This window comes from Callithrix jacchus, chromosome 13, assembly GCF_049354715.1.
Source record: "Callithrix jacchus isolate 240 chromosome 13, calJac240_pri, whole genome shotgun sequence".
Taxonomy (NCBI): domain Eukaryota; kingdom Metazoa; phylum Chordata; class Mammalia; order Primates; family Cebidae; genus Callithrix; species Callithrix jacchus.
In genome coordinates, this window is record NC_133514.1 from 43958189 (window position 1) to 43974908 (window position 16720).

The 16720-nt window shown below is 44.5% G+C and overlaps 1 protein-coding gene across 24 annotated transcripts in view; it reads left to right on the forward strand.

Annotated features, from left to right (window-relative positions):
- Positions 1 to 16720, forward strand: part of SLC20A2 (solute carrier family 20 member 2) — a 124097-nt gene that overhangs the window by 79058 nt on the left and 28319 nt on the right. For all 24 annotated transcript variants that reach the window (XM_078347639.1, XM_078347633.1, XM_078347644.1 and 21 more), the window contains 2 exons: positions 1973 to 2069; positions 15056 to 15172. In XM_078347639.1, coding sequence (XP_078203765.1) covers positions 1973 to 2069; positions 15056 to 15172 — 214 coding nt within the window. The remainder of the gene's footprint in view (positions 1 to 1972; positions 2070 to 15055; positions 15173 to 16720) is intronic.

The following is a 16720-nucleotide window of genomic DNA, read 5'->3' on the forward strand; positions in this document are numbered from 1 at the left end:
GTGAGAGCAGAAACTATGACTGTCTTGGCCACTTCTGTATTCCAGGGCCCAGCACTGTGCTTAGCACTTACAAGACACTTGGTAAATATTTAGGAGGAGGGAATAATAGATGCTTGGATGGGTGGCAGATGATGGAGGGATAGATAGATGCAAAAAAGGAAGGAAGAGAGAGAAAGGAAGTGGAGGGAAGAAAGGAGACAGGTCAAATAAGAAGTCTGTCAAGGACTTTTAGGAATAAGTTATTTTAGGCCTGGTACGGTGGCTCACATCTTAATCCCAGAACTTCGGGAGGCCAAGGCGGGTAGATAACTTGAGTTTGAGACCAGCCTGGCCAACGTGGCAAAACCCCATCTCTACTAAAAATATAAAAATTAGCTGGATGTGGTGGTGCATACCTGCAGTCCCAGCTAGTCAGGAGGCTGAGGCAGGAGAATCGCTTGAACATGGGAGGCAGAGTTTGCAGTGAGTCAAGATAGTGCCACTGCACTCCAGCCTGGGCAACAGAGTGAGACTCCATCTCAAAAAAAAAAAACTAAGTTATTTGAGAAAACATACAGTGATTTAATTAAAAACACAGACTCAGGGCTGTCTACCTGCAGAAGCTGTTGGTTGGGAATCTCTCTTTAGCAATTGTTGTCCCTAAGAAAACAATGCTTTGGAAACCAGAGGCTGTAGGCATTGAGCCTCCAGCATTTTGTTTTCAGTTCAGCCTGGGTTCTTTTCACTTGCTACATCACAGGTGATCATAACTGGCTGTGTCGCTCACGCCAGGCTCCAGCCCATTCATCTCGATGTTTGCCACTTGTCTCTCCCGCCTGGTCCGGTGTGACACTCCCACACTTGAGTCTCATTCTGTCCTGCTCTTACTGTACCTCACACCTCCCTGCATTTAACTCCAGCCTCTTGACAAGTGCTCTTGGCCCCTTGAGACATTCCAGAACAGCTCCTTGATGGGCTGTGCTGTTCTGCAAACATAGCTGATTTCCACGTGTGTCTGCATTTGGCAGTAGCCGTCTTTGAGGTGCTTATCCATACTTCCGCAGCTCTTACCGCATTTTAGACTTAATTGTCCTTGGATCACAGCAGGTAGCATGTTCATGTAGGTGTGTCCTTTGTGGTTATTAGAAGTTAGTCCCTTTTTGAATTATTTGAGCCACATCTGTGTGCCAGTGCTACATTGATGGGAGTTCCTGGCCCATATTTTTACTTCAAAATTCTCTTCATATCTGCTAAAAACTCTAAATTTCTCATATTCTCTCAGATGTTGTTTAACCTAAAACATGCGCAATACCATTCTTGTTTAGGGAGTGTTATAGCAGAAGCCTAAATCAGTAAATAAATGTCGAATGTCGAATAAATTATTTGACAAGGAACCGCAGTTCTTTTTAACTTCTAATAGTTGAAGCCTAAATACTATACTTGTGAAAAGACTCAGAAAATCATAGCACATGGTACCATAGCCGAGATGCGTTGTGTAAGAGTGTCGTAAAATCTCATGGTAATGCAGTGATGCTGAAGTCATCTGACTCTGTTAGAGGATCCTTGGAGGTTGAATCTCAGATTATTTGTTGAATGTAGCCAGTGAGGGCCAAAGCTGGACTCAGCGTAGTGAACGCTGTGGGTTTTGAAGAAGGAGATGCCCAGCTCTGGGCTTTGGTCCTCCGGAACCGGCTTAACCTAATAGTTTTTTTCTGTTTTGAAGTCTGACATCAGCTCATGTGATTCCAGTGCTTAATGTGTCTGCTGGCCACAACAGTGGGCTCTTTGACACTGTGTTTGTGTGGGAGAGACGGCCCCAGCCAATGCCGTTTCTATAGAAGTGGAGCAGATCTCAGGCGGTGACAATGCCCGCCCTTTCGGCCACATTGGGGTTTGGGAAGACTTTCTTGTAACAGTATTTTGTATCATTTTGTCTGTGTTGGCTCCAAATACTGCTGGGATCCTGACCTCCCACTCTGTCCTTGTCCCACAGGAAGACCCTGTTCCCAATGGCCTCCGGGCACTCCCGGTATTCTATGCTGCTACCATAGCAATCAATGTCTTTTCCATCATGTACACGGGAGCACCAGGTAAGGTTCCCTTGGAAGCGTACTCCAGGGGCAAAGCGCATTGTATTCTAACAGTATCCGTTTATTTGGTGCTGGCCTTGTTGGCTGACAATAAAAAACATTACTCATGGTCATTATGGAATAATAAAAAGAGTGGTAAATGCATTTACTTGTTTTAATTAAATACCCAAGAGATATGTAGAGTACAAAAGTAGCAGACTTTCAAGTTAGAAAAAAAAATTAAATCCCCATTCAGCTTGCTCAGCGTCTCTGAGATTTTTTGTGGAGGGGGTTAAAAATTCTTTCTTTCTTTCTTATTTTTTTTTTTTAGCGAAACGGGGGATCTCACTCTGTTGCCCAGGCTGGAGTGCAGTGCTGCAATCACAGCTCACTGCAGCTTTGACCTCATGGGTCCAAGCAATCCTCCCACCTCATCCCACTGAGTAGCTGGGACCACAGGTGTGCGCCACCACACCCAGCTTTTTATTTTTCCCAGCAATGGGGTCTCTCTATATTGCCTAGGCTGGCATCAAACTCTTGGCCTCAAGTAATCCTCCTGCCTCAGCTTCCCAAAGTGCTGGGATTACAGGTGTGAGCCACATGGTGCCTGGCCTAATTATTTTCTTTTAGACCTCGAATAGGAAAAGAAAGAAATTTGGGCATGGTATTCTTATTTGCACCCATTTCAGCATTGATGAGCCGGCAGCATTCTGTTAAATATTTCTGTCCATGTTGGGTAGAGCATATTCCTCCTCTATTTGTGAGATGCGCCTCCTACAGCCAGACTGTGGGATGTGTGGCGTCAACAGATGTGTTAGTTTGTGTTGATTTTTATCTTGTTAATGTCCTTTATGGATGAGGATTCAGTTATTAGCCATATCTGACAGAAAAGCCTCCCTCTCTGTGTTTTAAAGATGAAATTTCTGTTAAATGACGTGTCCTATCATAATGAAAAAGTGCTCTCTTCCAAAATAGTGGAAATCTTTATTACTTTCTCAAACTAGTTCTTCTCAACGTAATGTTTCTGACAGTTTATTACACATATCTAATTATATTTTCTATGTTTCAGTATTGGAAATAAATTCTTTCTAAATGATTCTAACATTAGATAACCTTTTTGTGGCATCTGTGCAGCATTTAAAACACTGATCTTAAAGGTTTGAATACTTACTGTGCAGCTTCCAGGCTTTGGGTGATTTGGGGATGAGGAAGGGAGAGCGCCACAGCTGCTCTAGGGGCTAGGAAAGCAGGAAGCAAAGGTTGTAGGGGTGAGGAGAGCAGGAGGAAGGTGAAACCCCAGTCACAGGTAACAGCAGCCTGCTGCCTCTTTCAGCTTTATAATTCGTGGACTAGGAAGTGTGTTTGTCACTGCTTTTTGAAATATGTGCCCCATGATAAGTTTTTTTTTTAAACTGAGGCCAGGTGCAGTGGCTCACACCTATAATCCCAGCACTTTGGGAGGCCGAGGAAGGCAGATCACTTGAACTGGGTCAAGAGTTCGAAACCAGTCTGGCCAACATAGTGAAACTATGTCTCTACAAAAAATAGAAAAATTAGCCAGGCATGGTGACACATACCTGTTATCCCAGCTACCCGGGAGGCTGAGGCAGGAGAATCGCTTGAACCCAGGAGGTAGAGATTGCAGTGAGCTGAGATCCCACCACTGCACTCCAGCCTGGGTGACAGAGCAAGACTCCATCTCAAAAACAAAACAACAAAAAACAATTTTTTAAGTGAGTGACAGAGAAAAACCAGTTCCACACCACGGAGTTGAGCACGCCACCTAGTGTGTGAATCCTTCAGGCATCTCTTAGTGCCAGGCACTTAGAAGGCCCGGAGCGCTGGATTGGAAGTGAACTCTATAGCGGGAGATACCTTAGACCTTGTTCTTATTTTATATGGGCTTTTAGAGCTGAAGTTAGCTGAGCAGAAAGCAAAGCGTCCGCATTCACCAGGTGCCTCCTGGGTTGGTGACTTAGGAGCCTGAGCCAGTGAAAGCTGAGGATGCCTTCTGTGGTGCCAAGTCCTGAACATGGGAATTGGCATCGATATGGATGGGGTTTGTTTCTGCATTTTATTTTTTCCACCCTCTATTCTTTTTGCTTCTTGGCTCTTCTTCCAACTGTCAGAAGACAATTCTGATTTTTAATACAAATCTGACTTTTTCTATACATGGCCTTTTTTTCCCATCTCTTCTTGTCCCCATCTTTTGGCTGCAGTTGGCACATTTGCTAAAAGTGTCATCTTACCAGGAGAGTAAATTACCCTAGGGGAAATTAAAGTATGTGATGAGTGAGACTCTAAGAGTAGTATAAATACTGTATATGGTTGTCGTGAGAAATAAATAATATGAATGTATTGAACCAAGCTTTCCGTGGATTAATCCTTTTAGTCCTCCCAACTACTCTTGGAGATTGGTAATACAAATAACCTCATGCTACAGGTTGGAAACGGAGTTAGGGCCATGCTCAGTGCCCAAGGTCCTGTAACTGATAGGATGTAGAACCAGGATTTGAGCCAGGCGTCCAGTCCTGAGCCCCAGCGTCTTAGTTGTGACATTATACAGATACAGGTCCCTTCAAACACCACATATAATGCCTGGTATGTAATGTTGCTGTTCATGACAATAAAAATTGCATCAACCTTAAGAAATTCTTTCTCTTCTCTTAACTCCCTTTAAAAATGTCTTCCAGTATATTTGGAAACCTGGCTAATACACACACACACAAACACACACACACACACACACGCACACACACACACACACACGCACATATTAAGATGGAGTCTTGCTCTGTCTCCCAGGCTGCGGTGCAGTGGTGTGATCTCGGCTCACTGAACTCTCCGTCTCCTGGGTTCAGGGATTTTCCTGCCTCAGCCTCCCAGGTAGCTGGGACTACAGGCACGCACCACCACACCCAGCTAATTTTTTTATTTTTAGTAGAGACAGGGTTTCACCATGTTGGCCAGGCTGGTCTTGAACTCCTGACCTCAGGTGATTAGCCTGACTTGGCCTCCCAAAGTGCTGGGATTACAGGTGCGAGCCACTGTCCCTGGCTATTTTTGTATGTATTTAATACCCTAGTTAGTGTGAAGAAGCCTCTACCTCCTTAACTAGGAATATAAAAAATCTGGGCTGGTGATGGTGGTTCACACCTGTAATCCCAGCACTTAAGAAGGCTGAGGAGGGAGGATCACCTGAGGCCAGGTGTTCAAGACAAGCCTCGGCAACATAGCAAGACCCATCTCTACAAAAATAACAATAATAATAATTGTAAAATCTGTACGGAGGAATAAAGGCTATTATGAACCATGATCATGCCACTGCACTCAAGCCAGATGACAGAGCGAGACCCTGTGTCAAAAATCGGTATAAGGATCTTGAAGTTCATTATTCCCTTGAAGCACAAGCAGTATTCCCAGTCCTGAAGTTGGCGTTAGGTTCTATAGTTGGGTGGCTGTTCTGTGGGAATGTGACATCACCTCCCCTCCCTAAGTCTTATTCCTGATTATAAAGTAAGGCCACGAGTAGCATCTCCACTCAAGGGACACTACAGTCCCTGAGATAATGCAGGCAGGGCACCTGACACAGTGCCTGGCACATCATCAGTGCTTCATACGGTCATTTGATTTGTCCCTTCCTCTCCTCAGAGGTTGGCTCCAGGACCTCCATGGATACCAAAGTCCACGGATGCTCAAGTTCCTGAAGTTGGCCACCAGTATCGCTGGACCCACGGATGCAGAAGGCCAACTGTGCCTGTTAGAGGCTATTTTGTTACCATCAGTCATAATTAACCTAATCCAGTCTTTAGGCCTTAACTTGCCAAAAACTCCTGAGTCATCCTGTCTTTGTTTTTCCACACATTTTTGTATGGAAAAATTCTTACTTGAAGTTTTTTAAGGGGCTGGCCTAGAGGAGAAGAAGGTCATGGCTCTGAAGGTTCAACCATTTTTTTCTTGCAATGAGTCAAAAGGACTTTGCTTGGGAGGCCGAGGCGGGCGGATCACGAGGTCAAAAGATCTGACCACGTTACCATTCTGGCCAACGTGGTAAAACCCCGTCTCTACTAAAAAAAAAAATACAAAAATTAGCTGGGTATGGTGGCGCATGCCTGTAGTCCCATCTACTCAGGAGGCTGAGGCAGGAGAATTGCTTGAACCCGGGAGGCAGAGGTTGCAGGGAGCCGAGATTGCGCCACTGCACTCCAGCCTGGCGACAGAGCGAGACTCTGTCTCCAAAAAAAAAGGACTTTCCTAATATTTTGATTCCTAGAGAATGTTTCTAGAATGTCCTTTTATCCTTCAATCTAGACTTGAAGTACATGCTGTTTCTTCAGTGTGGATTATCTCTGCAAGTCCAGCTGTGTCTTCAGCAATGGTGGTGTCCTATTTTGTGTTTTTGGTGTTTTGATTTCCTCTGCTCTCTACTCTGATTATTGTGAAGTTAATTGTTTCTTAGGCTTAGTTTGATTTCTTGCAACCTCTGCTTCCCGGGTTCAAGTGATTCTCCTGCCTTAGCCTCCTGAGTAGCTAGGACTACAGGCACATGCTACCACGCCCAGCTAATTTTTATATTTTTAGTAGAGATGGAGTTTCACCATTTTTCCTCAAATAAAAATCATTCTTCCACTTCAAAGACTAAGTTCACACTTTGAAAAAATTGTCTTTGACTTTTTTTTTCTTAAAAAAATTATTTGCAAGGACCAGAAAAATAACTTTAGGAAATGAAATGCTTACTTGGGATGGATACAAGCCTAAGGTTCAATTTTAATGCAAACGTCTTCAGTTGTGTGGGGCCTGGTTTTTGTTCAGTGTTGAAACAGTGAATGCTAAATTTCATGGCATGCCCCTTTGAACAGTCAAAGCAGGTACCCAGTTAAGCCTCTGGTAGGCACCTTCTAAGGCAATGTGTGGTCCCGGCCAGCAGCAGCATGCGAGAAGTTGTCAAAATGCAGATTCTGAGGCCCGGCCCTGGACCCACTGAATGGGAGACACTGCAGCCCAGTGATCTGTGCTTTAATAGGGGAGCCTTGGTGATTTGGACACACGTTTGCAGTTTGAGAACTCCTGCTCTAGACACATCTCTCACCAGAAACATGGCTTCCTCATTACAGTTCTCATGGAATGGGTGCTCCCAAAAATTCTAACCCTAACCCTAACCCAACCTTTGCTCACTCTTTTCCACCAGCAAAGGAATTCCCAACTTCACCAGGCCCCGTTCCTGACTTCCCCAAAGCATGTCTGTATCTGAGACATGCCTGTACCTGCCTCTGTGACCTCCTCTTCTTCTCCCTCCTTTTCCTCCTCTATCTCTTCTTACTTTTCATCTTCCCCTCCTCCATCTCTTCCTCTTCCTCGTCCATCTCCTCCTCCTCCAACTCTTCCTCCTCCTCCTCCAACTCTTCCTCCTCCTCCTCCAACTCTTCCTCTTCCTCCATCTCTTCCTCCTCCTCCATCTCTTCCTCCTCCCCCTCCATCTCTTCCTCTTCCTCCTCCATCTCTTCCTCCTCCATCTCTTCCTTTTCCTCTTCCATCTCTTCGTCCTCCTCCTTCATCTCTTCCTTCTCCTCCATCTCTTCCTCCTCCTCCTCCATCTCTTCCTCCTTCTCCATCTCTTCCTCCTCCTCCATCTCTTCCTTCTCCTCCATCTCTTCTTCCTCCTCCATCTCTTCTTCCTCCTCCATCTCTCCTCTTCCTCCATCTCTTCCTCCTCCTCCATTCTTCTTCTTCCTCCTCCGTTCTTCCTCCTGTTCCATCTCTTCCTTCTCCTCTTCCTCTTTATCTCTTCTTCCTCCTCCTCTTCCTTCTCCATCTCCACCTCCTCATCTCTTCCTCCTCCTCATCATTTCATCCTCCTTCATCTCCTCTTCTCTCTCATCTTCTTCTTCCTGTTTCTCCTTCCCCTTTGCTCCCTCTTTCTCCTCCTCATGCTCCTCCTCCTGTTTCTCCTCCTCCTTCTTACCTTCCTCCTCCTCTTCTTCTTCCATCTCTTCCTCCCCCCACCCATTCTTCCTCCAATTGCAGCTGCCTCTGATCCAGTTTTTAGGAAACCAGGACATCAGAACCTCTCAGGCCCCCAGTTGGCTTTGTGAGAAGGACCCTGCTTTCAGAGGGCCTCTTTCTTCCATGCCATGACTGTGATGTGCAGGCTGTGGAGAAGCCAGAAATTGCAGCCACAGTGATTCCTAGTCCTGGACTGGGGAAGCCCTGGGGTGAGAAGAGTCTCCAGCTATCACCAAGAGCTGGATTCAACACAGGGTCATTTAGATTCACTTTCTCTCTGAATTAATACAAGTGAACCAACCCTGGTTTGAAAAAGTTGGAACTAGCCAGGCACAGTGGCTCAAACCTGTAATCCAAGCACTTGTGGGAGTCAGAGGCAGGCAGATCACCTCAGGTCAGGAGTTCGAGACCAGCCTGGCCAACATGGAGAAACCCTGTCTCTACTAAAAATACAAAAATTAGCCAGGTGTGGTGGTGTGTTCCTGTAATCCCAGCTACTTGGGAGGCTGAGGTGGGAGAACTGCCTGAGCCTGGGAGGCGCAGGCTGCAGTGAGCCAAGATTGAGCAGCTGCATTCCCTGGGCGACAGAGCAAGACTCCATCTCAAAAAAAAAAAAAAAAAAAAAAAGAAAAGAAAAGAAAAAAAAAAGAGGCCAGGTGCAGTGGCTCACACCTGTAATTCCAGCACTTTGGGGGACCGAGGCGTGTGGATCACCTTAGGTCAGGAGTTTGAGACCAGCCTGGCCAACATGGTGAAACCCCGTCTCCACTAAAAATACAAAAATTATCTGGGCATGATGGCACGTACCTGTAATCCCAGCTACTTGGGAGTCTGAGACAGGAGAACCTCTTTAATCTGGGAGGGGGAGGTTGCAGTGATCCAAGATGGCACCACTGCACTCCAGCCTAGGCAGTAGAATGAGACTCTGTCTTACAAAAATAAAATAAAGAACAAAAAAAAAAAACACTTGGTAACTTGTGCAAAAAATAATTTTTTTAACTTATAGAGCAAATTAATGCTTTGAACGTGTTGATCTAGAACAAAAGACAAAGCTCAGTTTTAAGATAAGCCAAGATATTAGAGCAGTTCTGCAAATGAGGTAGTGTGTGTGTGTGTGTGTGTGTGTACACAATACATGAGTGTGAATATTTGCTGTGAGGAGATATCTGCAGCACGTTGTTATGTGATCAACAAAAGCACAGAATAGTATATAGTGGGATTCTGCTTCTGTTTAAAAAAAAGGAAAAAAGAAACACAAACATTCTACACAGTGTCCATGCTTACCTAGAAAATGCCTGGAAAGATACACACCAAATAGTTCCTACTGTCTCGGTGTGAAGTGGGTTGAAGAGGGGAGGATGAGGAGGTAGGTTCATATTTGTACATCATGCAGTTTTCTGGGTACTACTGACAGTTTTACAATAAGCATGGATTATTTGTGTAATGGAGTCAGGAAGAATCTGTGCAGTGAGTCCACAAGAAGGAGTGTTGTAGGGAGGTCACAATGCCTCATAATATAAGGAAACTGAAATGGACAAAAGCCTTACTGGTCCCGTCTAAGTTTTGTTTGGAGATCCTTAGTCATGAGTGTTAGCCGTGAAAAACGAGAAGTACAACAAGGTAATAACAGTGAAGACTGAGCTTATATAAAAAGTTCTATGTGCTTCTTCCTAAATGGCTAGAATATTTGTCTGATCTTTTGGGGTTTTGGAATAGAATTGTAAAGATGCTTGAGGTTAGAGCTAAATCACTGTTCATGGTATCTTTGCTGCTCCGCAAATGAAAGGCGCTTGACATGAAAGGCCATTTAGTGGCTGGAGTGGAGAATGAAGACCCAGAGCTCCCGGCACTGGTTCCTGGCAGCCACTTTTGGCTGAGTGAACATGAACCGCTGAAGCTGTGCCCTGCTATGCCCATCCGCAGAGGGAAATGACAGCCGTGTCTTTCTGCCTGCTGAAGGCATAATTGTTTAGAAACAATTTGAGATCCATACCAGGAAGACAATTTAATAGAAAGAATTTTTGTCAAAAATATGGTTGTGTAGAAGTCAGTCTTGCGTTTTTTGTTGTTGTTGTTTTTTGTTTTGTTTTGACACGGTGTCTTGCTCCGTTGCCAGGCTGGAGTGCAGTGGTGTGATCTCAGCTCACTGCAACCTCTGCCCCCTGGGTTCAAGTAATTCTCCTGCTCAGCCTCCTGAGTAGCTGGGACTACAGGTGTGTACCACCATGTCCAGCTAATTTTTTTTTGTATTTTCCATGGAGACAGGGTTTCACTGAGTTGGCCAGGATGGTCTCGATTTCTTATCCTTGTGATCCACCCTGCCTCAGCCTCCCAAAGTGCTGGGATTACAGGCATGAGCCACCATGCCCAGTGAGTTTTTAGGAGAAAAACCGTTTGCCTTGGGTGTGCATTGATTCAGGTGCTATCCTGTGCTGAATCGTTTTTTGTCTTTTTTTTGTTTTTTTGTTTTTTATTTATTTATTTTTTGAGATGGAGTCTCTCTCTTGTTGCCCAGGCTGGAGTGCAGTGTTGCAATCTCAGCTCACTGAAACCTCCGCCTCCCAGGTTCACAAGATTCTCCTGCCTAGCCATGGGATTACAGGCACACCACCATGCCTGGCTAATTTTTTTTTTTTTTTGTATTTTTAGTAGAATCGGGGTTTCACTATATTGGCCAGGCTGGTCTCGAGCTCCTAACCTCATGATCCACCCGGCTCAGCCTCCCAAAGTGCTAGGGTTACAGGCATGAGCCACCACGCCTGGCCTGAATCTTTGTATTGAATTTTTATCCATGAAACTGGATTTTACATATGTCATACCATTTGGAGCTTTGTAACACAGAAAACTGTTGGTTTACTTTTTCACATGCAGGCTTTAAAAGTAAATCCTTGTGCTCATCTGATTCTCTGCTAAATCAACAAATCGCTGGAATACTTTAGTAAGATCCTATCTGCATTCTGCTCCCCTCCTTACCAACTGTGAACAGCTTCCCCTATTTTCCCAGGTTCCTTCTCTCTTCTTCCTCCTCTGTGACATGTTACTCTCTCCCCATCACTCACCCTGGGGGATGTGTTTCTCTCCTGCTTTCCCTGCCGTTTTCTCATGACTAGAGGTGATTTCAGAGTTTTCTGGCCATTTCCCAGGCCACATCAGTGGTAGAGGCAAAGGTACAAAGGGCAGGTGATACTGTCTTAGGTCTCACAGGGTGAGAAGTCTCGTGCCCAACCTCAGGTTCGCCCCTTTGGTGTTGGTCCTGACACCATCTGGGACCCTATGTGACCCTGCTGGGAACCTGGCGTGGTCCTAGAAGGAGCTCATCAAGTCATCTTTCTTGACTTCTGTTTTGGACCCTGCTCAGCATGGATGGTAAAAATATGGCCTGATAGCAAAAATGTTCTGTCATTTTTAAAATATGTATCCCAGATTGTTTCTTTCTCCCTGTGGTCTGCAGGGTTTGCCTCTCTTAGATCAGTTCAGCACAGCAAAGCCAAAAGTAGCACAATCAGCAATTTTATCATTAGCGAAACCACAGGAGAAACAGGGAAACCTCCTGAGGAACCATGCTTTGAAGCTGTGTGTGGGATCAGTGTTGGTATCAGTTGTTAGCTTGAGGTTGGTGAAGAGCAGTTACCATTTGGGTTGGCAAGAACCAGCTTTGGCACAGTCCTTTGCTACATGGTAAGAACTATGACATGAAAGTGGACAGCTTATGCTGGGAAGCTTGGCCCCAGACACGGTCCAGCGCAGTCAACAAAGGGGGTCGCACAAGCAGCTCTCAGCTTTGGGTTCGGGGGCAGTGCCTGTGTTGGATGGGACCTGCTAGATGGGGGTGCAGCACACAGCAGGGCCAAGTCCACGTCCTTCCGATGTAGCCAGCGGGGTGGGAGCCCAGCAGTTAAGTTCCTGTCCTCCCCCAGTGACCTTAGCCATCCCTGAGCTAGGTGAATCTAGGTTTTTGTTTTTAATATTTATATACATTAATTCTATTTGTAGTATTTGCTACCTATTCTATTAATACAACCTCTTACAATTATAAAATTTTTTTTTTTTTCCTGAGTTGAGTCTGGCCCTGTCACCCAGGCTGGAGTGCAGTGGTACAATCTTGGCTCACTGCAACCTCCACCTCCTGGGTTCAAGCGATTTTTTCACCTCAGCCTCCCAAGAAGCTGCGATTACAGGTGTGTGCCACCATACCCAGCTAATTTTTTTTTTTTTTTTTGAGACAGAGTCTGGCTCTGTCGCTCAGGCTGGAGTACAGTGGTACAATCTTGTCTCACCCCAACCTCTGCCTCTGAGGTTCAAGGGATTCTCCTGCTTCAGCCTCCCAACTAGCTGGGACTACAGGCACAGCCACCATGCCCAGCTAATTTTTGTATTTTTAGTAGAGACAGGATTTCACCATGTTGGCCAGGCTCGTCTCAAACTCCTGACCTCAGGTGAGCTGCCCACTTCGGCTTCCTAAGTGCTGGGATTACAGGTGTGAGCCAACGCACCCAGCCAAAATGTTTAATAGTACGTTTTTGTTTTTGAGGCAGTATCTCGCTCTGTTGCCATCACTGGAGTTCAGTGGTGATATCATAGCTCACTGCAGCCTCAAACTCCTGGACCTGAGATTCTCCCACCTCAGCCTCCCAAGTAGTTGGGACTACAGGCGTGCACCACCACTCCCAGTAATCTTTTTAGTTTTATTTTGTAAAGACAGGGTCTTGTTATGTTGCTCAGGCTGGTCTTGAACTCCTGGCTTCAAGTGATCCCCCAACCTCAGCCTCCCAAAGTGCTGGGATTACAGCCAGGAGCCACTCTGCCCAACCTAATAGTACTTCAGCTGAGTAACTTTGTGCTGGTTTGTATGTATAAAATGGTCAACAACGTAGCAAAGACTGCAGATTTATTTTAGAGCAAAGTGTTAGTTAACCCCTTTAGATTTTTTTATTTTTTTGAGATGGAGTTTCACTCTTGTTACCCAGGCTGGAGTGCAGTGGTGCGATCTCGGCTCACTGCAACCTCCGTCTCCTGGGTTCAAGCAATTCTTCTGCCTCAGCTTCCCGAGTAGCTGGGACTACAGGCACGCGCCACCATGCCCAGCTAATTTTCGTATTTTTAGTAGAGATGGGGTTTCTCCATGTTGACCAGGATGGTCTCGATCTCCTGACCTCGTGATCCACCCACCTCGGCCACTCAAAGCGCTGGGATTATAGATATGAGCCACCGTGCCTGGCCCCCGTTAAATTTTTTTGACAAACAAAAGTGCATTTGTATTATATACATATATTTATTTATTTTTCTTTTTTACATTTTTTTACCTTTTTTTAGTAAATTCTCCCAGATTCTTATTATATATTTTAAAGTTATTACTATAAAAGTGTGTGTAATAAAAAGTGAGATTCCCACTCCAATCTCCCATGTCTCCATAAAGAAGTTGGAAACCACTGTACGTTTCCAGAACTTTTTCTGTAAGTTCACTGATACGGCAGGAGTGTGGAAGGGGGATATTTTATTTTCAAACGTAAATTACGTCATGCTCTGTGTATATCCTACAGCTAGCCTGCGTTACTCATTGAATCTGAGGCCTCTTTCCTTATCAGTACATAGAGACCTGCCTAATTCTGAAGATTGTCTACAATAATTATTTCACATTCTCATAATGATGCATATATTAGTTCTACAAATTCTTACTATTACAAATAATGCTGTGACAAGTATTCTTGCATATATACCTGTGGGTTTGTGTACAAGCATGAGTGTTTAAGCTGTGCACATATGACTGTGTGTGAATGTGCCTGTTGTCACCATTGATAGCAGATGGATAAAATTCAGTGATGAGTGCTGGAGACCTCAGTGCTATGAAAAGATGACGATCTCAAAACATGTACACTTCCACCCTTGGACTGGCTAGTTATTACTAGTTAGTGTGCATTATGGGATTTGAATGAAAAGTTTCTCTGCACTGTAATTTCATAAGTTGATGGTTCAAAGAAGAGTTAAGTTTGAAGGTCGGTGGTCTTTTAAAAAACTCTTATTCCTTTGGCCAGGCATGGTGGCTCATGCCTGTAATCCCAGCACTTTGGGAGGTAAAAAAAAGCAGGAACGTCCTTTGAGGATAGGAGTTTGAGACCAGCCTGGGCAACATCACAAATTCTCATCTCTTAAATAAATAAACAAAATAAAACAACAGAAAAAATCCTTTTATTTCTCAAACGATTTTAAAGAAGTTCTGTGTATGGGGCCAGGGCCCACATCCGTTTAAAGTAGGGCTGCTGGCTGCTGGCGAACTAGGAGAGGCCTCAGTTGCGGGAGCCAGGCAGCATACAGATGGCAGCTTTCTGCCACAGATGGGATGGGCTGGGATAGGCATCAGGACGGAAGACAGCTGACTCTTTTCTCAGCCACATTTGCGCATGCAGCCATTTAGATATGGAAATAATATGTAAATGGCTTTCATCTCAACTTAATATGCTGTTTGTGCCCAGTTGGTAAAATTTTATTTATTTATTTATTTATTTATTTTTGAGATGGAGTCTTGCTCTGTTGCCCAGGCTAGAGTGCAGTGGTGCAATCTCAGCTCACTGAAACCTCCACCTCACAGTTTCAAGCAATTCTCCTGCCTCAGCCTCCCAAATAGCTGGGACTACAGGCACGTACCACCACACCTGGCTGATTTTTATATTTTTGGTAAAAGCAGGGTTTCACCATGTTGGCCAGGCTGGTCTTGAACTCCTGACAGGTAATCCTCCCACCTCGGCCTCCCAAAGTGCTGGGATTACATGCCTGGCCCCCAGTTTGTAAAATGTTAATAATTAGCTTACTAATTAGTCTAAGCACATATTCACAAGATACAGGCTTTCCACATCAAAAAGTATAGCATGTTTTTTTTGGTTCAGAGTTTTATTCACTACAAAATCCAGGTGATTGATTCTTGATTTGGGAAGTGGGAAGTACACTGCTCTGAGGCCTGACCATCAGAAATTTCCAGTAACAACACTGCTTCTCATTTTCCTTCCCAGTGCTCGGCCTGGTTCTCCCCATGTGGGCCATAGCCCTGATTTCCTTTGGTGTCGCTCTCCTGTTCGCCTTTTTTGTGTGGCTCTTCGTGTGTCCGTGGATGTGGAGGAAAATAACAGGTATGGGGTTTTTTATTCTTCTGATTTACAGAAATGCTCCTGATTCCTGAATTCTCACATGTAACACGCCACAATCCTTACTAACGGGGGAAACGGAAGTGTGGGTGACTCCAGAACATACCGCATCCTCTGTCTCTCGGCTCCTGAGCGCTTTGTGGCTCAGACGTTTTCTGGATAACTTGTAACCCAGGTGGGCAGGAAGGACCCAGTTGCCAGGAGTGACTGGAAGTTAAACGTGCAGTTCAGTTCTGCCAGCCTGTGGGAAAACATTAGCCTTCATGGAAATGCAAACTAATACCACAAGGAGGTTTTGTTTCTCACCCACAAGAAAATGGCTAAGAGTAAAAAGTTCTAGTAATTCCAAATGTGAAGAAGTAAATAATTGGAACTCTCCTAGGTTTATGCTGAAATGTAAAATGGTGCAACCACTTTGAAAGTTAGGTTTACAGTTATAAAGATTCTTACACTTACCATGTGGGCCAGTAATTTCATTCCTAGCTATTTATCCAAAGAAGTGAAAACATGTGTTCATAAAAAGACTTGTATACAGATCTTTTCATCATAATAGCCCAAACAGGCAAACGGGTAACCAAATTGAGTAAATGCATGCACTGGCCCACCTCGCAGCAATAGAGAATGAACTGCTGGAGACCTGACAGCTTAAGGCATCCCACAGCCATGATACCGAGCAGAAGCCCATGATCCAGAAGGGCACCTATCCTGCACGCTGGCACCTATCCTGCACGCTGGCATTTTTCATAATATTTCCATACATTTTCATTTAAAAGTTTTATGGATCTTTCCATTAAATTTAAGAATAAGGAAAATTCATCTGTAGCAACAGAAAACGCTGATCGCCTGGAAAGGGTGGAGTTGGAAAAGGCAGCTTGGGAACTTATCAGGGACATGAAATGTCTTTATATTCATCAGCGAAGGGGCTTTAGAGTGTACCCACTTGCCACAGGCCATCACCTACGTGCTTAAAATGCATGCATTTTGTTATATGTATATATATAACCTATAATAATAATTGTATTATTATAGTACCATAATAATGATACTATGGTATAATACAATTTTTATACAAAAACTGTATAGTATTATCATAACTGTATTAATATAGTTATAGTAATTATAACATAAATTACATGTAATGAAACAAAACAATAAAAATAAAACCAATTTTATTAAAAGGAAAATGATTTTTAAAAAGAAGAAGAAGGGCCGGGCGCGGTGGCTCACGCCTATAATCCCAGCCCTTTGGGAGGCCGAGGCGGGTGGATCACGAGGTCAAGAGATCGAGACTATCCTGGTCAACATGGTGAAACCCCGTCTCTACTAAAAATACAAAAAATTACCTGGGCATGAAGGCGCGTGCCTATAATCCCAGCTACTCAGGAGGCTGAGGCAGGAGAATTGCCTGAACCCAGGAGGGGGAGGTTGCGGTCAGCCGAGATGACGCCTTGCACTCCAGCCTGGGTAACGAGTGAAACTCCATCTCAAAAAAAAAAAAAAAAAGGCCGGGCGCAATGGCTCATGCCTATAATC